Source organism: Pristis pectinata, chromosome 28 (genome assembly GCF_009764475.1).
Source record: "Pristis pectinata isolate sPriPec2 chromosome 28, sPriPec2.1.pri, whole genome shotgun sequence".
NCBI lineage: Eukaryota > Metazoa > Chordata > Chondrichthyes > Rhinopristiformes > Pristidae > Pristis > Pristis pectinata.
In genome coordinates, this window is record NC_067432.1 from 21290149 (window position 1) to 21311276 (window position 21128).

At 41.1% G+C, this 21128-nt stretch overlaps 1 protein-coding gene across 2 annotated transcripts in view; it reads right to left on the reverse strand.

The window, feature by feature from the left end:
- Positions 1-13769: 13769 nt before the first annotated feature.
- The window catches only part of LOC127584001 (zinc finger protein basonuclin-2-like), a 92060-nt gene continuing 84701 nt past the window's right edge, over positions 13770-21128 (reverse strand). Inside the window, exon 5 of one of the 2 annotated variants that reach the window (XM_052040491.1) lies at positions 13770-15454. In XM_052040491.1, coding sequence (XP_051896451.1) covers positions 14788-15454 — 667 coding nt within the window. In that variant the 3' untranslated portion in view covers positions 13770-14787. The remainder of the gene's footprint in view (positions 15455-21128) is intronic. The other variant, XM_052040492.1, reaches the window with a different exon arrangement.

Genomic DNA, 21128 nt, shown 5'->3' on the forward strand with positions numbered 1-21128 from the left:
CACAGCAAGAGACTGTGCGGTCTGCCCACCATGCTGGAACTTTCTATGCTGATAATTCTCTGGCAGAACAAGAGTATTGTATTGTTGAAGCCTAAACTTCCATCTGGCTGTGAACAGAGATTAGAACCAGAGCCAAAGATACAGGCAAACAGTCAGATCGGGCCAAAGATATAAAGTCAGCAATGGACTAAACAGCAAGTAACACATTTAAGAAAAAGATTATACACAGATGTGGGTGTTGCTGGCAAGTGCAGCATTTATTGGCTTTACCACTTTGCCCATGAGGAAGCAGTGGAGATCTGTCTTTCAAATGGCTGCAGTTTGTGTGGTGAAGCTACTTCCTAAGTGCTGTTAATTAAAGGGATCCAACGTTGATGAAGGATTGATAACTATATTTGTGTGCCAAGGTGGCATGTTTCTTGGAGGGTAACGTACAGAGGCAGGTGTTCCCCTGTGCCTGCTGCCTTTCTACTTTCAGCTGATAGAAGTGATGGGCTTGGAAGGTGATGTTGAAGAAGTTTCAGTGAGTTGCTGCAGTGGTGCACCTTGTTAATGGTACACATTGTACTACAGCGCACCATGTGGAGTGAGTATATGTTAACTGCGTGAGAATGTGTCAAACAGGGTGTTGGTATTGGTATTGGTTTATTATTGTCACTTGTACCGAGGTACAGTGAAAAGCTTGTCTTACAAACCGATCGTACAGGTCAATTCATTACACAGTGCAGTTACATTGAGTCAGTACAGAGTGCATTGATATAGTACAGGTAAAAACAATAAGTACAGAGTAAAGTGTCACAGCTACAGAGAAAGTGCAGTGCAATAAGGTGCAAGGTCACAACAAGGTAGATCGTGAGGTCATAGTCCATCTCATTGTATAAGGGAACCATTCAATAGTCTTATCACAGTGGGGTAGAAGCTGTCCTTAAGTCTGCTGGTATGTGCCTTCAGGCTCCTGTTTCTTCTACCCAATGGAAGAGGAGAGAAGAGAGAATTTTCCGGGTGGGTGGGGTCTTTGATTATGCTGGCTGCTTCACCAAGACAGCAAGAGGTAAGGACAGAGTTCAAGGAGGGGAGGCTGGTGTCTGTGATGCGCTGGGCTGTGTCCATAACTCTCTGCAGTTTCTTGTGGTCCTGGGCAGAGCAGTTGCCATACCAAGCTGTGATACATCCAGATAGGATGCTTTCTATGGTGCATCAGTAAAAGTTGGTGAGAGTCAAAAGGGACAAACCAAATTTTTTAGCCTCCTGAGGAAGTAGAGGCGCTGGTGAGCTTTCTTGGCCATGGCATCTACGTGATTTGACCAGGACAGGCTGTTGGTGATGTTCACTCCCAGGAACTTGAAGCTGTCAACCCTTTCGACCTCAGCACCATTGATGTAGACAGGTGCATGTACACCACCCCCTTTCCTGAAGTCAATGACCAGCTCTTTTGTTTTGTTGACATTGAAGGAAAGGTTGTTGTCATGACACCATTCAACTAAGCTCTCTATCTCCTTCCTGTACTCCAAATCTTCGCTGTTTGAGATACGGCCTACAACTGTGGTATCATCTGAAAACTTGTAGATGGAGTTAGAGCAGAATCTGGCCACACAGTCATGAGTGTATAGGGAGTAGAGTAGAGGGCTGAGGACGCAGCCTTGTGGGGCACCAGTATTGAGAATAATCGTGCCGGAGGTATTGCTGCCTATCTTCACTGATTGCAGTCTGTTAGAAAGTCAAGGATCCAGTTACAGAGGGAGGTGTTGAGTCCTAGGTCTCGGAGTTTGGTGACAAGCTATTTCAGAATCCGCAGGTTCTTTCAGGAGTCCAGGAATGAGCTGAAAACAACTTGGTGCTTCACAAAGTTTTATTGGAAAAGTTTAAAACAAAGAAACAGTCACAGAGCACATGGCACTAGCTTTACTACTGGGAGATGAACCGAGACAAAAGGAACTAAAGGCAAGCTAGGGCCAGGGCGGTGGTGGGGCGGGGGGGGGGGGGGGGGGGGACACGTGGGGAAGAGAGCAAGAGAGAGGTAGAGGCAAGAGAGAGAGATAAGCAAGAGAGTGATTAACAAAAAGTGACATCTTTTACACCTGAGATAAGAAGTACTCCTTAGCTAACAATGGTCCAGTTAGGAAACCTATTAGATACCTGTGGCCAAACCAACCAATGAGAACACACATATTCACCTGATGGATGAACCAATAAGCTAGGAAGCGGCCATTCCTTGTGCAGCCACTTGAGGTGTGTTAAACACTATACGTGTTAAAAAACTAATTAAGACAGTCAAATCCAACAAAGGTGTTTCTTAAACAGAGTGCAACATTGATAATTTTGCTGTGGGGGGGGGGGAGGAATTTACTGAAGAAGAGGGAGGAGATAATGCATTTTGCCTCTAATACTTAAAGGTGTTCATGTAAGGTTGAGGCAGAAAATATTTAGTATTTTTTTCTGGTGTTTTTGTCCTTGGTACCTAAGAATTAAATCAGGTAGTGCATGGTTTGAGTGCTGTTTAAAGTGTAAAATCTACTGCTAAATGCAGTCAGCACCTACAAACCCTCATGAATCACAACGTAAAACTAAATCACTGGTTGTGATACACCCGAATATGGAAGCTGCTGCAACAATGAAACATGACTATGTAATGAAAAAGCAATAAGGGTCAATCCATGGCTCCAGACTCCTAGACCAAGCCTTGACCTAAACACAGAAAAAAGAGCTGAAATTCAGAAATGAGGCAAGGGTGAGAGTCTTTGACATTTAGGCAAAGTTTGACCGAGTGTGACTTCAAGAAGTCCAGGAAAAATAAAGCCAAATAAAGTCAGGAGAAAACTTTCCACTGGCTGGAATCATATATTCCACAAAGAAAGATGGTTGCTGGAGGTCAACCATGCCACTGCTCAATACATCACTGCAGGAGCTCCTCAGGGCAGTGTCCTCAGCCTAACTTTCAGCTGCTTCATCATTGGCATTTCTCTCATCATGAGGTCAAGAAAGAAGGTGTTCACTGATGGTTGCACAATGTTCAAGTTCATTTGCAGTGTGCTAGGAAGTGAAGCAGCCCATGCCTGCATGCAAGAAGAAGTATGGACAATATTCAGGCAGGGGCAGATAAGTAATATTCTTCCAACAAGAAAGAGTCTAACCACCTCCTTTTGACATTGAACAGCTTTCCCATCACAGAATTCCCCAGTGCTCCACCTGAACATTCATTCCCTCCACCATCAGTGAACTCTGGCTGCACTGTGCACCATCCACGAAAGGTGCTGCAGCAATTTATCAAGGCTTCTTAAACAGAACCTCCCAAACCTGTAAGCTTTACCACCTAGAAAGGCAAGGGTAGTAGGCATTTGGGAACACCACCACTTGCAGGTCCCCCACTATAGAAGCCCATGAAACAGGAGCAGGAGAAGCCTCACCACTTCTTAAGCCTATTCCACAGATCAATAAGGTCATTGAACATAGAACATAGAACAGTACAGCACAGAACAGGCCCTTTGGCCCAAAATGTTGTGCCGACATAGCTATTCCCTCCTACCTACAGAATGCCCATATCCCTCCATCTTCCTCTCATTCATGTGCCCATCCAAGTCCCTCTTAAAAGCCCCCAATGAATATGCCTCCACCACCCTATCAGGCAATGCATTCCAGGCATCCGCCACTCTCTCAGTAAATAAACGTACCCCTCATGTCTCTTCTGAACCTACCCCCTCTCGCCTTAAATGCATGCCCTCTGGTATTGGATCACTCAATAATGGGAAAAAGATATCGCTTGTGCACCCTATCTATGCCCCTCATAATTTTATACACTTCCAACAGATCACCCCTCAGCCTCCGCCGTTCCAGAGAAAGAGTCCAAGTTTGTCCAGCCCCTCCTGATAGCACATGCCCTCTAATCCAGGCAGCATCCTAGTAAACCTCCTCTGCATCCTCTCTAAACCCTCGACATCCTTCCTATAGGGAGGTGACCAGAATTGCACGCAATACTCTAAAGGCGGCCTAACCAGAGTTCTATAGAGATGCATCGTAACTTGACTCCTATACTTAATACCTCAATTAGTGAAAGCAAGCATTCCATAAGCCTTCTTAACCACCCTATCTACCTGTGTAGCCACTTTCAATCAGCCTTAGACTTGCACCCCAAGGTCTCTCTGCTCTTCAACACTAAAGGGTCTTGCCCTTAAGAGTGTACTGCCTCATGGTTGATCTAATCTTGGTCCTGACACCACCTTCCCATTTTCTCCCTATATCTCTTCACTCCCTTGTAGTTTAAGTGTTTGTTATTCTCTTTCTTTAATATGATCAATGACTCTTCCACAGCTCCCTGCAGTAGAACACTACAAAAACTCAGGACATGCTGAGTTATCTCCGTCTTCAATGAATGACCCCTTGTTCTGATTTATGCCCTAGACATCTCCACCAGGGGATTCCTCTCAGCATCCAACCTCTAAATCCCCCTCAGAGTTTTAAATAGATCACCTCTCAATCTTTCACACTCCAGTGAATGTAGACCAAATCTGCTCAACATATTTTTCATATGTCAAACCTTTTTTTCCAAGGAATCAACTCAATAAACCATATTTGCACTGCCTTCAATGCAAATATACTCTGTCTTAAATATGGAGACCAAAACTGCACTCAGACTCCAGATGCGGTCTCACCAGCACCCTGGACAACTTCAAAACCTCCATACTTTTATACTCCATACCCCTGCAATAAAGGCCAGAATTCCATTAGCCTTTCTAATTGCTTACTGTGGTTACATGCTAACTATCTGTGTTTTATGTACTGTGACACTCAGATCCCTTTGAAGTGCAACATTGTGCAATTTCACTTAATTTAAATAACAATTTGCTATTTGTTCTTTCTTCCAAAGCAGATAACTTTACAATTTCCAACATTATACTCTATCTGTCTACTCATTTAACCTATCTGTATTCCTCCTCACAACTTGCGAACCCACCAGTCTTTTTACCACCAGCAAACTTGGCGACAGTACACTCAGTCCCTTCTTCAAAGTCATCAGATTAGGTTATGAATTGTTGAGGCCCTGCACTGACGCCAGTGACATCCCAACAGTTAACAATTGCCATTCTGAAATTGATTCATTTATCTGAATCTCTGTTTTCTGTTTGCTGTACCATCATGTCACATAGGGTCAAATGCTGCCTTGGTGACAAGGGCAGTCACTTTCACCTCAACTGTGGAATTACGCTCTTTGGTTTATGTTTGGACCAAGCCTGTGATGATTTATGGAGCCAAGTGACCCAGGCAAAACTCAGAGCGGGCATCAATGAGCGGGTCATTGGTGAGTAAGTGCCACTTAATAGCACTATTGATAACAGCTTCCATCACTTTGCTGGTGATTGTGAGTAGACTTAGCCGGAATTAGCTGGATTGGATTGTTCCTACTCTTCGTGAACAGGGCTTAACTGGGTAATTTTCCACATTGTCAGGTAGATGCCAGTGTTGTACCTGTCCTGGAGCAGTTTGGCTGGAAACATATCTAGTTCTGGAGTGCAGGTCTTCAGTACTACAGCTGGGATACTGTCGGATCCTGTAGCCTTTGCTGTATCCAAAACTCTCAGCCCTTTCTTGACATCATGTGAGCTGACTTGGCTAGAGTCTGGCCTTCTGTGATAAAGGGAATTTTAGGAGGAAGTAGAGATGGATCATCCTCTCAGCACTTCTGGTTGAACGTGGTTGTGAATACTCCAGACTATTCTTTGGCATTCACATGCTGGAGCCCACCATTGTTGAGGATGGGGATGTTCTTGGAGCCTTGTTGAACTGTTAGATGTTTAATTGTCCTCCATCTTTCACAGCTTGATGTGCTAGGGCTGCATAACTTTGATCTGATCCACTGGTTTTGTGAAATCACACAGCTCAACTATGTTGCAACACAACTATGTATGTTGTCCTGTTCAGTAGGCTGGCACCTCACCACTTTATGTATGCCTGGTGCTGCTCCCAGCACACCCTTCTGCACTCCTCACTGAACCCTACCTTGATAGTAATAGTAGAATGAGGGATATGCTAGGTGATGAAGTTATAGACTGTGGTAGTGTACACTTTTACTATTGCTGATAGCCCCCATTTGCCTTGTGGATAGCCCGATTAGAATTGCCACATCTGTCTTTGTCTATCCCATTGAGCACACTTGTAGTAACACACAACATACAACATAATGGAGAGCGTCCTTGATGTTGCAAACGCTGGGACAATTCTATGACCACTGCTAACCAATGCTATCATAGACAAATGTACCTGCCACAGATAGGTTGGTGAGGATGAGGTGAAGTAGGTCTATCCATTCATGTTGGTTCACCACCTGCTGCAAACCTGATTCTTCTATGGTGGTGCTACCAAGCCACTCTTGGTGATTGACAGTGAAGTCATTCACCCGGACTACATTCTGTACCCTTGCTACTTCCAAGTGCTGTTCAACACCTGAGGGAGGACTGTACGTGGTGTCAGATCTGGTTATTTTCAAATCCGCAGACTATTTCAGGAGTACAAGAATGAGTTGAAAACAACTTGGTGCTTCACTAAGTTTTATTGGAAAAGTTTAAAACAAAGAAAAAGCCACAGAGCACATGGCACTAACTTTACTACTCGGAGATGAGCCAAGACAAAAGGAACTAAAAATGAGCTAGGGCCAGGAGTAAGAGAGGAAGAGAGTGATTAACAAAAAATGACACCTTTTATACCTGAGATAAGAGGTACTCCTCAGCTAACAATAGTCCAATAGTCCTATTAGATACCTGTGGCAAAACCAACCAATGAGAAAACACGTATTCACCTGATGGACGAACCAAGAAGCTAGGAAGCGGCCATTCCTTGGGCAGCCACTTGAGGTGTATTAAACACTATACATGTTAAAAAAACTACTTAAAACAGTCAAATCCAACAGTGGTATTCAAGAGTCAGTTTCTTTTCCCATGTTTCACCTGAAGCCATGACACTTCATGGGAGCTGAAGTCAATGTTGAGGACCCTAAGAGCTAGTCCCTTCTGCCATACCACCCCTACTCTACCACCCCCTCTGGTAGGCATGTCCTTCTGGTAGGATAAGGTATACCCAAGGATTGTGATGGTGGAGTCTGGCTCATTGTCTATAAGATATGAGTATGGCTATATCAGGCTGTTGCTGGACTAGTCTCTGAGACAGTTCTTTTAATTTCGGCACCAGTCTCCATATGTGAGGAGGACTTTGTAAGGATGATAGCCATGTCCTAATTCAACGATTCAGTCAATACCTAGGGGCTGTATCCAGTTTTATGGAATGTAGTGGTAATAGAACAACTGAGTAGCTTGTGAGGCCACCTCAGAAGGTATTTAAGAGTCAACCATATGAGATTGATCTGGAGTGATATGTAGGCCAGACAAGGTAAGAATGGCAAATTTCTTCCCGATGAAGAGCATTAGTGAACTTGATGCTTTTTACAACAAGTTGATGTTTTTTTTCCAATTTCCAGATTATTAACTGAAATTAGGATCAACTACGAGGATGGGATTTGAATTTATGTCTCTGGATTGTTAGTCCAGGCATCAGGATCACTGGTCCAGTAAATTAAATGATCACTGCTAGTGAACCCTCAATGAAAGACTCCAATGTATGAAAACAACCCCAATGCATGAAAACAACCCCAATGCAGCAGGATCTCAGATCCAAACTTGAGTGTCAGAATAGATCTTCGACTGGGAGCTCTTGGGTGAGTTTTGATCCCCTGACCTTCTGATTCAGAGGCAAGAGTGTTCTGAACTGAGCCACAGCTCACCACAGGCAACTTGTCCTTCCCAAACGTCCATAGATGTACTTCTATTGAAGCATCATCGGATCCTGCTAAGGCTAGGGACCTGGGCTGACTTTCCTCTTTAGCTTAAGGACACTGAAGTCAATTGCTGTCATCTGACTCTTGCATTGGCTCAAATCAGCCAAGGTCTGGTACATTCTGGCCTTTTGTTAAACCGTGGTGGAGAATTGAGAAAACAGCCAATACACTTTATTTTTAATTTCCATCCATCATAAATGCCACTCACCGGTGATATAAATCCTATTGCAGACATTAATGCAGGACTGCAATGATTGAATTGAAATGGCATTTTCCACAATTCCTATACTGAAAGAATTGAAAAATCCACATGTTGTAAGTTCAAAGAGATTTTAAGAGCAATGACTTTGAAAGCCATGTTGCATGTGATCTTGAATATTTTTGCCTGGAGTCCTTTTCGTGCACAGACCAAATCAGAGTTCAAATCACGATGTTAATATTTTCGTGCAGATTACATATTTGACCTGAATTGTAGGGGAGAAGGGAAACAAAGAAATCTTTGTCACTGGGCTAATTATGTACTAATATATCCATCTATCTTTGCAGTCACAAGTTCTGTTAACAATATATAGTTGTATGGCACTTCTGTTAAAATGTTAATAGCTACTGTAGGTAGACAGTTCACACGAACACAGGCCACAGTAAGAATCTCTCAGCTGCCTCAGTGTGGAATTCTTGCTGCACAGGTGGTTATAATTATAATCAGCTCTTAAAGCCACTTTAAAGATTCATTTAGTTATTTTTATGCATTTCATTTCCACATTAATGTGCTTGTCTTCAATGTAAACTGTGGAATTTGAATTATATTTAACATTTGAGGGCATCTTTTCTTGTGGTCTTAATAAGATTTTTTAAAGATCCCACTTTGTAGTGTTTAGATGTTATGGTTTAAAGTTCCAGTGCTCATAGTATTAAATCAAACTGCACAGAGAGGCAAACTACATCAAAAAAATACCAAAACTGAATGGGCGTCCCATCACTCACGGGTAATGTAGCTGCAAGAGGCTCTCTGTAATTAATCAAGAGAGGGAGAGATAGAGAAAGATGTTTGTTTCTGTTTTTAATGTTGATGGTTGACTGAAATAAAATGCATTATTCTCCACCTGAGTTATTGAACCAGAACTTCCTTGAAATAGTAGCATTTCTCAGCCAAGTAGCACCAAAGTTGGGTTCTCCCAGATGGATGTGGCACCTGAAACTTATTGGCCAAACTTTGTCAGTGATTTGTGATTACTCTGCAGTACTGTTCTCCTCATGGAATCTAGTGGTAGGTGCATTTCCCTCGTAGTTACATTGTCTGCTGAACCTGTGCCACAGAACAGAGTCTGCTCATTTGAACAGAAAGGAATAGCTTTGAGAGACAAGGGTAATGTAAAACAAATCACATTTTTCTGAAGGAAGTTAGCTTAAATAAATATTTTAAATTGTTTATAAGTGTTTTTAAGTGTATTAAGTATGTATGTTTTAATCATTTTTACAGTTGTAATTGTTAATTAACTTGTAATAATTTCTTGAGGTTTCAAAATGTCAGGAAGGATTCAGACTGATACATTACAAGTAATGTTTGTACTACATAAGTACCAGGCAATGAGTACCTACACTAAAAAGAGTATAACCACCTACTCTTGGTGTTCAGTAGTTTTGCAAGCACTCAACCCATCTCCTCACCATGCCCCAAATATTACCCTGGGGGTAAAAAATTGGAGGAAATCAGTGGGTTGAGGGACTCAGCAAGTCAGTTGGCATTAATGGAGGGAAAAGGAATCTCTGCTCCGCTCTTCCATTGGGCAGAAGATACAAATGCTTGAGAAAATGCACCATCAGGCTAAAGGACAGCTTCTATCCCATCATTATATGACTCTTGAACGGGACCTCTTGTACGATAAAAATGAACTCTTGATCTTTCAATCTACCTCATCATGGCCCTTGCACCTTATTTGTCTACCTGCACTGCACTTTCTCCATAACTGTAACACTATGTTCTGCATCCTGTTAATGTTTTTCTTTCTGTACTACCTCGATGTACTTACGTTTGGCATGATCTGTCTGGATGGCATGCAAATCAATGCTTTTTCACTGCATCATGGTACATGTGACAATAATAAACCAATTACCAAATTCTGTTTCGAGTCAGGACCTTGCATAAGGACTGGGTCTGTTGTGTCTCCAATATCCTGGGGGTCATCACTGAACACTCAAGAAATGGGACAGCATCCAAGACAAGGAATCTGCTTGACAGGCTTCCCATTCATCATTTAAACATTCATCCTTCCATTTTAGCACAGCATGCTGCAGTATGCACCAGCTACAATACATACAAGTCACCAAGGCTTCTTTGACTCCCAAACCTGCCATCTCAACTGTCTGGAAGGGCCAGGGTATCAAGTGCATAAGAACATCAGCACATGAAGCTCCCCCTCCAAGTCACACATCGTCCTGATTTGGAAATATATCACCACCTTCTGAGGGGCGGTTAGTGGTAGGCAGTAAATGTGGGCCACCCTAGCATTGAGGACCAAGGAGGTTTTAAGAGCACCTTAAGAGAGAGGTGAAGCAAAGAGGGAATTCCAAAGTTTCAGTCTGAGGCAGCTGAAGTTTCAAGCTTCAGCTTATATCATTGGTAAAATCGCTACTTATCTTGAGAATGCATCTGAGCTAATTTTAATTCGCTGTACATTTGGAGTGGAAGGGAATTTCCACTGTAAACTCCAATCCATTTTAACTCTTGGGCTCATTTAAATGTTGCATTCTCCTGACCAAGATAGGTGAGAGTGACAGCAGAACCAGTACACATGAAGGGAAATTGGAAGGGGTGCCAGGTGCACTGAGAATCCAGTGTGACATTATTGCTGGTGATGGATTGGTAACAGATGCTAATGCTAGGAGCTAGAGGCCCAGTTGAGGAAGGGAGACCAAAGGACTAATAATGGGGCACTTTTCTCTTCTGGTCTATAATGAATATATAAACATTTGCATGCTTACCTCAGCCTTTTCTGACCATTCTGCTGAGTCTTGGCACATCCAGCTGACAAAGCTCATCCATGTGGGTCTATCACGTTTTTACTTAAGTTGAATTCACAACTGAATGGCATCATAGACCTTCCCACAACCTTCTTGAGTCTATCGCGAGATGAGTTACAATGATAAGACATAAAACCATGTATTTCTTAAATCCTCACCCAGATCATCTTTGTCTGGTTGTGGTTGAGACAAAACCTGAGGGTAGTGAATCATTCCATGAAATTATTTTGGATAAGTTTGTATTAACTACAGAGACAAGAATGGGATTCTTACCTACAACTTCTGGGTACTTAAATATTTGTTAGTTTAAATCTCTGGCAGTAAAATATTGAGCCTTATAACAACACCATCTTCTGATTTATTACAGACAGAAGATAACAAAAATCAGGCCTTGCCATTTTTCAGTGAAACCTGAAACAACTGGTATTGTCTCTGGTATAATTTCAGTTCTGTCACTTTTTTGAAAAACATATTTGGACCATATAATCAATAAGACTTATGAGATGTTTTGATATAATTTTAATAGACATTTTGATATGTGTTTGAATAAAATTTTAGGAAGTATTCAACATTGAGGAAAAGTCGCCTAGAAATTAGATCATGTGGTACTGAAAAAAGCAGTGCGAGATGATCCAATTTTGGTTCTTGAGCCCTCTCCCTCAAGCTCTTCTTATGCTGGTTTTGGCGGGTCTCCTGGTCCCATTGGCATGCAGGATCTTCAACACCATCATCTGCCTGTATCCTAGGACCAGGACTTGCATGTCACCTTGAATGAGTCCAAAGGCCCATCCCTCTCCTCTGCAGCCTCTCTCCTGGTGTGTACCTTTATGGGTCGGCACCCTTCTTAGAGTAGCAATACATCAGAAGTGCACTGAGTTGAGTCTGGTCCTGTCAAGTACACACAGACTTTACACAGCTTTTTGTCTGTGAAGCATCTTCATCCTCTTCCAAACTTAATTTTGCCCTCAGCAATTCGACCAACATCAAATCTCATGGGTGTAATCATGAAGTAACGTGACTTTTAACAATCACTGTGTCGACCATTTCTTAAATTAAGAACTGGCAATTTCAGAAGAAATGTTTCTATTTTTCAGGATTTGAAATATTTTTTTCTCTTTGCCTTCTACCAAAAATGCACGAATACCGTCCTAAAAAAAATACCCTGGGACATTCATTCAAATTAGATGTGAAACCTAGGAATCAGAACAGCGGTGTGTCTGCCAAGCAGCAATAGAAGTTTTCTGTATTGTTTTGTTCTATTCGCTAGTTTTAAAGTAACTGCTACTTTGACAATATTGATCTGCACTTTATCACAGACATTCCTCCACCTTCTTCTCTCTACAACTTTATACATGCTTGACTTCCCACTTTTCCAGTTCTGATGAAGGTTCCTTGACATGAAGCATTGACTATTTCACTCCCCACCGATGCTGCCCAACCAGCTGAGCACTTCCAGCTTTCTCTGCTTTTGTGTTCGCAATACATCAACATTAGTGAGAGTAGACTAGGGTCTCACACTGCTATGAAGGCTGTATTACAATAAAGAGTTTTAAAGAAATATTGCAATTAACAACAAAAAGGGGCAATGGATTTTAAAAGGATTTGCTGCTTAATTATAATCGGCCATACGACTGAGAGATTACTGGCCTGTTAGCTGTGCTATTGTGGTGAGGGAGTTCTCTTGACATACTCGCACAATCTCAATAAGTTTATATTGGAATGATTAAGTAACTCTGGTGTGCAATATTTATCAAATCTTATAAGCTCTGATGGCGACTAAATGTCTAATTTATTGGAATCTATTTTAAAATACAAAAATAAACTTGCAAACTGCAATGTATTATATAGAACAGTAAAGCACAGGAACAGGTCCTTCCTTTGGCCTATGCTGTCTGTACCTACCATGATACCAGTTTAAACCAATCCCATCTGCCTGCATATGGTCTATATCTCTCCATTCCCTGTCTGTTCATGTGGCTGTCTAAATGCCTCTTAAATGTTTCTATTATATCTGTTTCCATCAATCCCCCAGCAGCATGTTCCAGGCTCCTACCACTCTCTGTGTATAAAACTTGCCACACACATCTTTAAACTTTCCTCCTCACCTTAAAAGCTATGCCCTCTAGTAATTGACATTTCTTCCCTGGGAAAAGGACTCTATCTACCCTATCTATGCCTCTCATTATTTTTTTTATGTAAACTTCTATCAGGTGTCCCCTCAGCCTCCAGTGCTCCTGAGAAAACAATCCAAGTTTGTCCAATCTCTCCTTTATAGCTAATATGTCACAATCCAGACAGCATCCTGATAAACCTCTTCTTCACCCTCTCCAAAGCCCCCACTAGCTTCCTGTAGTGCAGCAACTAGAATCGCACAAATTACTCCAAATGTGGCCTAAGCAAAGTTTTAAACAGCTGCAGCAGGACTTTCTGACTCTTATACTCAATGCCTCGACCGATGAAGAATGCCATATGCCTTCTTTACCACCTTATCGATGTGTTGCCATTTTCAGGGAGCTATGGACTTGGACCCCAAGATCCCTCTGTATGGATGAACTTTTAAAATTTTGTTTGTTGAGGTTTAAATACTGATTAAGATAACAGGAGAACTTCCCTGTTCTATTTTGATTGTTGCGATGATTCTTTCCTCAAATCTATGGGTGCAGATATTTCATCCTATAATGCAGCACTCCCCGCATACTACACTGAGATGTCAGCCTAGATTTTGTGCAGAGTTTCTTGAATGGGACTGAAATTCGTATCCTCGCTCTAGGAGTACTCTTGTACTTTGAGGCATTTGTGCAAATATTAGAGAGTCAGAAACAAAATGCCCTGACAAATTAATAGTTATAAAAAGGAAAACCAAAATTTTAGTAATTGAATGCAATACATTAAATAGACATGCATTAAATGGAAACAGAATACATTTTTTAAATCATGTTTAATCTTACAAAGAAATATTTGTAGTTAACAAAAAAATTGTTCATTATTTTAAGCAGAATTTGTTGGTCAAGAATATTACTTGTTGATTTATTTACAGACTATCACATTGGATACATCTTTGGCAAGCTGTGATTTTTAAGCTTCTTGTGAGCATTAAGATGGCCCAATAGCAAATATCATTGCATATCACAAAAGCAAAATGTTTTAACATTCACAATGCTATGGAAATAACTTAAAGCACTAAGAAACCAACCAGCAAAACACATTATATTCTTAATTTTCAGTAAGTCCACAAAGCCTTACAACAACCTGAAAAACACTGTTCTAATTCCAGAATTCTTTCTGATCCTTCACTTTGCCTAAATGCATTCAATTGAAATGGAGGAAATATTAAAAACAAAGGAAGCTTAATAAAATCTTTCTTTTTTGCACACGTTTTGGGAATTACGTTCACAGATTTCAAGAAAACTGTGACCACAGCACTCAGAATCAGAGCCGTTGAATGATTTAGGTTGTTTGAAAATTAAAATATCTGCTTGTGTGTTTGTGCCTCATTTACCTGTCCGTACGTAAAGCTATTTCTTTAGCTAAGAAACTGGAATGTGAAAAAGATGGCATAAGTGCACATGAAAAGGCATCTTTAATCAAACAGAGCGCGAGCCAAAAGCTAGTATCAAAAGTGCCTTTTGATCCAGATAATCAAAGAATTGCAACAAAGAACCTTTCATGCTTTAAAAAAAATCTAATTCATAAAATGATGTCCAGGGGACGATGGGGTCCATTTGATTCCTATCTTCATCACCTATAAAACAGGAATGTTGGAAAGCTGCATTCCATTACTTTTGAGAACCAGAGAAGGGAGAGAAACATGCCAATATCACCGAGCAATACAAAGTCTTGGCAGTTTCTTGAAAGAGTTTGAAATTCTCCCTCTATTACTGTTACAAATATGAGATAGACAAATCAATACTAACTTCAAAATCCATCATCCCAAAAGAGTTAGAAGTTCAGTGACTCTCACTGGAGCTGCAGAAAACGTCTTTGTGCAAATTAGGGTTCTGACTGTGTCGGTTTCGACTCCGAACAGAAGAGAACATGGTGTTGCAACCAAGCACCTTGCACTTGTGCAGCTGACGAAGGTGCACTGTTTTGTAATGAGCCCTGAAGGTCCCTTTATTACTATACATCTTCTGGCAAATGTTGCACATGATGGGTGAGTTAGTAGAAGAGGATTGTAACAAACAGTCAATAGGCTCCTCGACCACAGCAGAAAGTTGGTATAACTTATCTTTCACCATTATGTCAGCCCGCTCAAAACCCTCATCACTATTTACGGGAACCCCTTCTTCACTCCCAGCGTCTGAATCCCAAGAATGGATGCTGCTTCCAGACTTGACACTAGATGTGGTGCTCAGATCCAGCACAGTCCCATTGTAAAAGCTATCCCCTCCTTGGGCCTCACTGGATGGCTCTTGGGTGGTGTGGAAAGAAAACCCAAAATGTTCATTTCTATTCTTCCCTTTCAATGTGAGTGGACTCTGTCCCATTTGGGTTCTCACCAGAAGATCTTCACAAAGTTCCTTTGACAAAGGAGTAGTGGTGAAGAAGTTTTTTTGGGTCTCATATGATCCTTTGGTCAGAAGTTTGTGATGAAGATTGATGTTCGCACTATGTCTACAGAAAACAAAAAAGACAACAAACAATTGAGTCTAATGTCCAGAAATGAACTAAGATGCAACTGTTGGCATTTAATGATGGTAGAAAGTTACCTGCAAATTTTCTGCTGAATTATTTTATAGCTGTAATAACCACACACATGCATTTCTTTTTAGTTTGTATTAATTTGACTAGTGGATCTCCTGTGGTAAGTCTCACAAGTTGAAGGGCATATCACTTTATAAGTACATTATAACCCTGCCACACTACATGTAACTTTCCTCATCTTCAAAAGACTACCAAGTATATTTACTCTGCAGTCTTAAGGACGATCGGAGGCTTCAAGCATTTTCAGGTCAATAAAGATTAGGTAGGCTTTTTTTGAAGAAGAATGTGACACAGAATTTATGACAACATAGCATCTGAACAGTAAGGGACACAGACGGTTACCAGATACTTTTATTTACAAATGGATCTCTCCAGCACTATGCTTATTAATGTGGGTGTTTTATAGAATTCCAACCCATAATGAATGATATATCATTCCATTAAGATTACGTGCCTTTCACTTAAACAGAAACCTTAATCTATCAGAGTTTAACAGTTTTCCAAGGGATCTTTGCAGAATAGTTTGGGATTGCCAATTTCAGCCCAGGGGAAATGGAGATTTTTAATTGACTATTGGGGATTGAGCCGTTTGTTCATTTGCTCATGGAAATTGTGAATGGTTATGATTATTACACATTACCATACATTTAAATTTAGCTTTTATCCCTTCTTTTCTTGAAGTTCAGTACTGCAGACAAAGTGTCCTGAGTCCTACAACAGTGCATTTAGCATCAGTGAAACAAAAGAAAATAGCTTCCACTTCTATAGTGCCTCATCACATCCTGAGTGTCCCAAAGCAGTCTCCCATCAAAGGAAAGCCATTGTTGGAATATGGGTGGATTTATTTCAACTAGGGGAAGAAGGATTAGTAGTTATTGTTTGCGGAGGAGATCGTACCCGGGGAAAGACAGCACCACAGCACAGCAATCTGAGTTTTGTTAGAACTTGTAGATGGAATGTGTGTTTTGATGTACTGGGTGATTTCTGAGGTCTGCTTATCATGGGAGAGTTGCCAGAGCTGGGAGCTGGCAAGGCTGGGAGGTGAAAGGGATTCCTGGGGGAGAGAAATAAGATGGGAAGTATCATAAGATTGGGAACACCAGCGAGGATCCAGCAATAGATAGTGTATGGCAAAAACTGTAGTGTTAAAATGTTGGTGTCCTGAGCAGTGAAGGGAGCTTTGGCTGACCAGAAGCTGGATTGGGAAATCCTGGATTGGGAAAGAGGTGAGGTGCAGTAAAATTGGTCGGAAAGCCACCTGTGTGGGCTGAGGGCAGATCTTGCATTCTGCCATCACTGGGGGAGAGGAGGCAGACCCACGATTCCATTTTAGTGGGGTTTGGTAACAGGGAGGTTGTCCCATTTCTGGGGATCAAGTGGGTGGAAGGTTTATAGAAAGAGGCATACTGACTAACCTGGACTGCTTCCAACCATTCCTCTCGATTCTATTTTAAGCTTCTTTTGAGCTAATGGTCTATTTGTCAAATCTATGCACAAAGAGAATGTTTAACTACAAACCATTCGGCACAGTTTTAGGTCATGGCTTAGTCTACTGGCCCATGACCTCACTGACAGGAACCAAGCTCTGTCATGTGATACATGAAATGGATTTGTCTGGTAAACATGGGCAAGAAACTAGTTGATTTTGATCGACTCCTGCAGGGGTCAGTCTTGAGCTAGGAGTCGTCTCCCTGGAGTTACACAACCTTTCACACAGTCCAAAAAGTTTTGCAAATTTATTGTTCTAAAACATTATAAACTAAATATTTTCTACCCCCTTGAGTATGGTAAGGATAGCTGAGGTGTAAGTAAAACACTTTGAATGATAATTGGTTTGTTGTAATTGTTAAAGGAATTTTCAGATGATTGATTATATGATTAATTTGTAAGCAAAATTAATTTAGGGTGACTCGAGAATATGATAAGTATGAAGTGCATTATCCAAAATTAGTTCTGTAGTAAGCGCTGGATTAATCAGTCTTCACCTACAGAGCAGCAATGGGGAAAGAGTAATTGGCCTCATTTCCATTGTGAGAATTGGAATGGAGAAATCAGTCATTTCAGGATCCTGCTGTACTGACCTCTGATAAAATGTGTGTGTACGTGAGTGTTGGCATATGTAGGAATGAGAGAGACAGAGATAGAGACTACTCCATCCTCCATCGTAACTTGGCGCATGGGGTAATGACACCTTGGCCAATACTGACATCTTCCTACCTGACTATCCTTTTTATCATCAGATTGCTCAAGATATGTGCCCATTTCATCTGATCAAACTTTGGCCTGCTAGAGAAGTCCCTCATCCTCTGATCTTTTCACATCATCGTACGGCCAGGATTTATTGTACGCCCTTTGTCGCACTTGAGAAAGTGGTGGTAGTGGTGATATTGATGGTGGGGAGTCTTCTTCTGTACCACTGGTGGTGGCTTTATACAATTGAATGGTTTACTTCAGAGGCCAAGAAAGAATCTACCACATTGGCCTGGGACTGGAATTACATATAGACCAGGATGGGTAGAGATGGTGGATTTCTTTCTTAAAGACAATCAGTGAACCTGTTGGGTTTTATTACAGCTGACAGCTCCAATTATAACAGATTTTTATACTCAAATTATTTAAAAAAAACTTTTCCAGTTGAAAATTTCAAATATCCGTGGTAAGATTTGAACCTGCATTATCTATTCCACAGAGGTAAACTCTATGCTAATGCATCTTGTTGCACTTCCATGTCTCCTCTTTAAAATCTTTGTTTTCTACCATCCCCACTTCCAAACCCAAGCTCCTATAAAACGACAGCAGCTCCAGCCTCAATAAAATAAATTCCCAATTTAACTCACCTATCCATCTCTGTGCTGAACTCACTAGCCTCCTTGTATCCATGTAAACACACTTATCTATTTTCGAAGCACCCCACCAGCTTTGCCATCAACTGTGACTTAGAACTGTAAGAGTTGTTGTCAAACAGAAAGAAGCCATTTGTCTAATCACGTTCACATCAGCTCCTGGTTGGGCAATCCAATCAGTCCTATTCCCTCACCCTTTCCAAATGGATCTGCAAATCATTCTCCTCAACGTGCCTATTCCAATCCCTTTCGAAATATTGATGGCTGTGTTTCCACCACCCTCGCAGACAATGAATTCCAGATCCCATCTACTCTGAAATGAAAAAATCTCACATCCCCTTGTATTTTACCCCAAATTTTTAAATATGTGTCTACTGGTCATTGAGACATCTTCCCTCTACTTAACCAAACAAAACTGAAGCAATTCATAATCTATTGCATATCCTCTCAACCTTCTTTAAGCAGAATAATCCTAGTTTCTCCGGTCTTATCTTGCATTGGAAATGCTTCATCCCTGGGACCATTCTGAAAAATCTTTTCTGCACCACTTCTAAGAGTCTTGAAGTCAGGTGACCAAATTGGATGCAGTACTCCAGTTGTGATCTCTCTACAGCTGTTGCCTCCTTTCTCTTATGGACTTGACCACTGGCAATACTGCTGAACATTTCTAAGTACATTTGTATCACTTTTCAGCCATGTTTCTTTATCTCCTTCTGTACTCATTTTCTACTGTACCTTCGAGAAAATTATTCTCCTGGTTACAAATGAACTTTCAAATTCCTAATTGTTGTTGGCCTTCCATTTGCCATATTTCTGAAGCTGCTTAACTATAGCCTCACTTGTACCTGTCCTTGTCTCCCCTTTACGATCCTATTCTGATCACAATTAATAATGATCTAGATGTGTACATGAAGGTGAAAGGAAAGGATAAGTAGACAGGATTACATGAGGGCTGGGAGGAGGAACTGTGTACACTCATCACCACAGTTCAGTTGATGTGAAGGATCTGTTTTTGTCCTGTAAACATGACCTAACTTCATGCAGATCCCACAGGAAAGGGTTTCCGCTTCCTTCCCTCACAGATATGAATGAATTTGTATTCTGAGAGCTAATTGGCTTAGCTATCCACTGGTAGAGCTGGCCAAACCATAGAGTACTGGGGGGTCTGCTCTCCTCCATCGAAGCAGTTCACTGCTCTTGGGTCACTGTAGAATGTAAAGGGTGAACCCCAATAAAGAAAAACCCACACTACCAAATGTCTCCTGAATCCCATCTCCCCACCCCTTTATCATCAACTGGGCTCCACACACCCCTTCCCTAATTTATGTTCCATCCACCCTTTCACTCTCTCCAACCTAGACTGTGCACAACTAACCTGATTTCCACTAATCTGCTGACCAAACTTCTCTTCCTGGCCCTCATGCCATCTGATGCTGTCACAGTTCTACTTACCTCTCCTTTTTAAAATACCTGTCATTAACACCCTCCTCAAAAATCCATCTCAGCCTCTTCATATTTATAAACTATTACCTCATCTTTACTCTCTCCAAAGTCCTTAACCTTGTTGTCATTTGCCATTCTATTCTGTAAAAGCACTAAACAAAGTCATGAATGATAATTTCTGTGACTGTGATCATGGTGAACCCTCCTTTCTCACCCTCATTGCCTTGGATATAACGCACCATACCCTCTTCATAGTGATTCTCCATACTTGATTCCAGTTTTATCATGAAATCAAACTTTCCTATAATTGGAGAAGGCATGAGGTACCCAGAAATCCAACCTCCTTTCTATCAGCCTCCTGCAAGCATAATCCAAAGATAGACTGTCAGCTTCGACATACTGACAACTATTCAGTTTTATCTTAGCACTAGTTGTCTTAATCTCTCCACTGTCTCTGTGCTGCCAGACTTACTATTGGTCATTGAGTTGCTACTATCTTTGATAAGAAATGAGGGATACTGCAAATTATATACTCTTGCCTTTAATTCCATATCTCTTCATAGGTACCACCAAAAGTCTGCTATGACTTTAGCATCCTATTTAAGCCAGATTTGTACTTCTAATCCAATATAATTTTCATCAAAAAGACATCTTCCATCTTCACTTAATTTGGCTCATCCCTGGTTGTCAAAGAGCTTATCTAATGCCACTTCCATCTCAAAATCCAACGATTCAAATACTCTTCTGGCCAACTCCCATCCTGTTCTCTGGAAGTACCTCGTCAGCTTTAGACTGATTCTCACTTTCACTACAGTCCCCACTCTTGTTCTGACTGACCTAAACTGACTCTCCATCTTCCACTACAATTTCAAATACTTTTGTCATATTTTAATTGCCCCTTGGTGTAACGGTCCCTCTGTTTGTAACCTCCTCCAAACCTTAACAATCCACCTCCCACCCTGAAATCCCCATACTGGCTTCTCTGCAACCTCCTTCTCTTTGCCTCTTCATGGACAATGGTGCCTTTGCCCAATCAAATTCTATCATCACTAAACTCTTCTGATTCTCCACCAATCTATGATTATTTTCATAGACCTTCTCAAACATCTTCTGATATTCCATCCAACAGATGGCACTTTAAGTTAATTATAACTCTGTGAAGCATCTTGGGACCTTATTCTAATGTTAAATGAGTGAGAGAACATAAAATAGATAAGGAATGTATCAGGCTTGGTGTTAATGCATTAATGTTTAAAAGACTGATATTAATTCTCCAGGTGTATGAATACTAAAAAGTA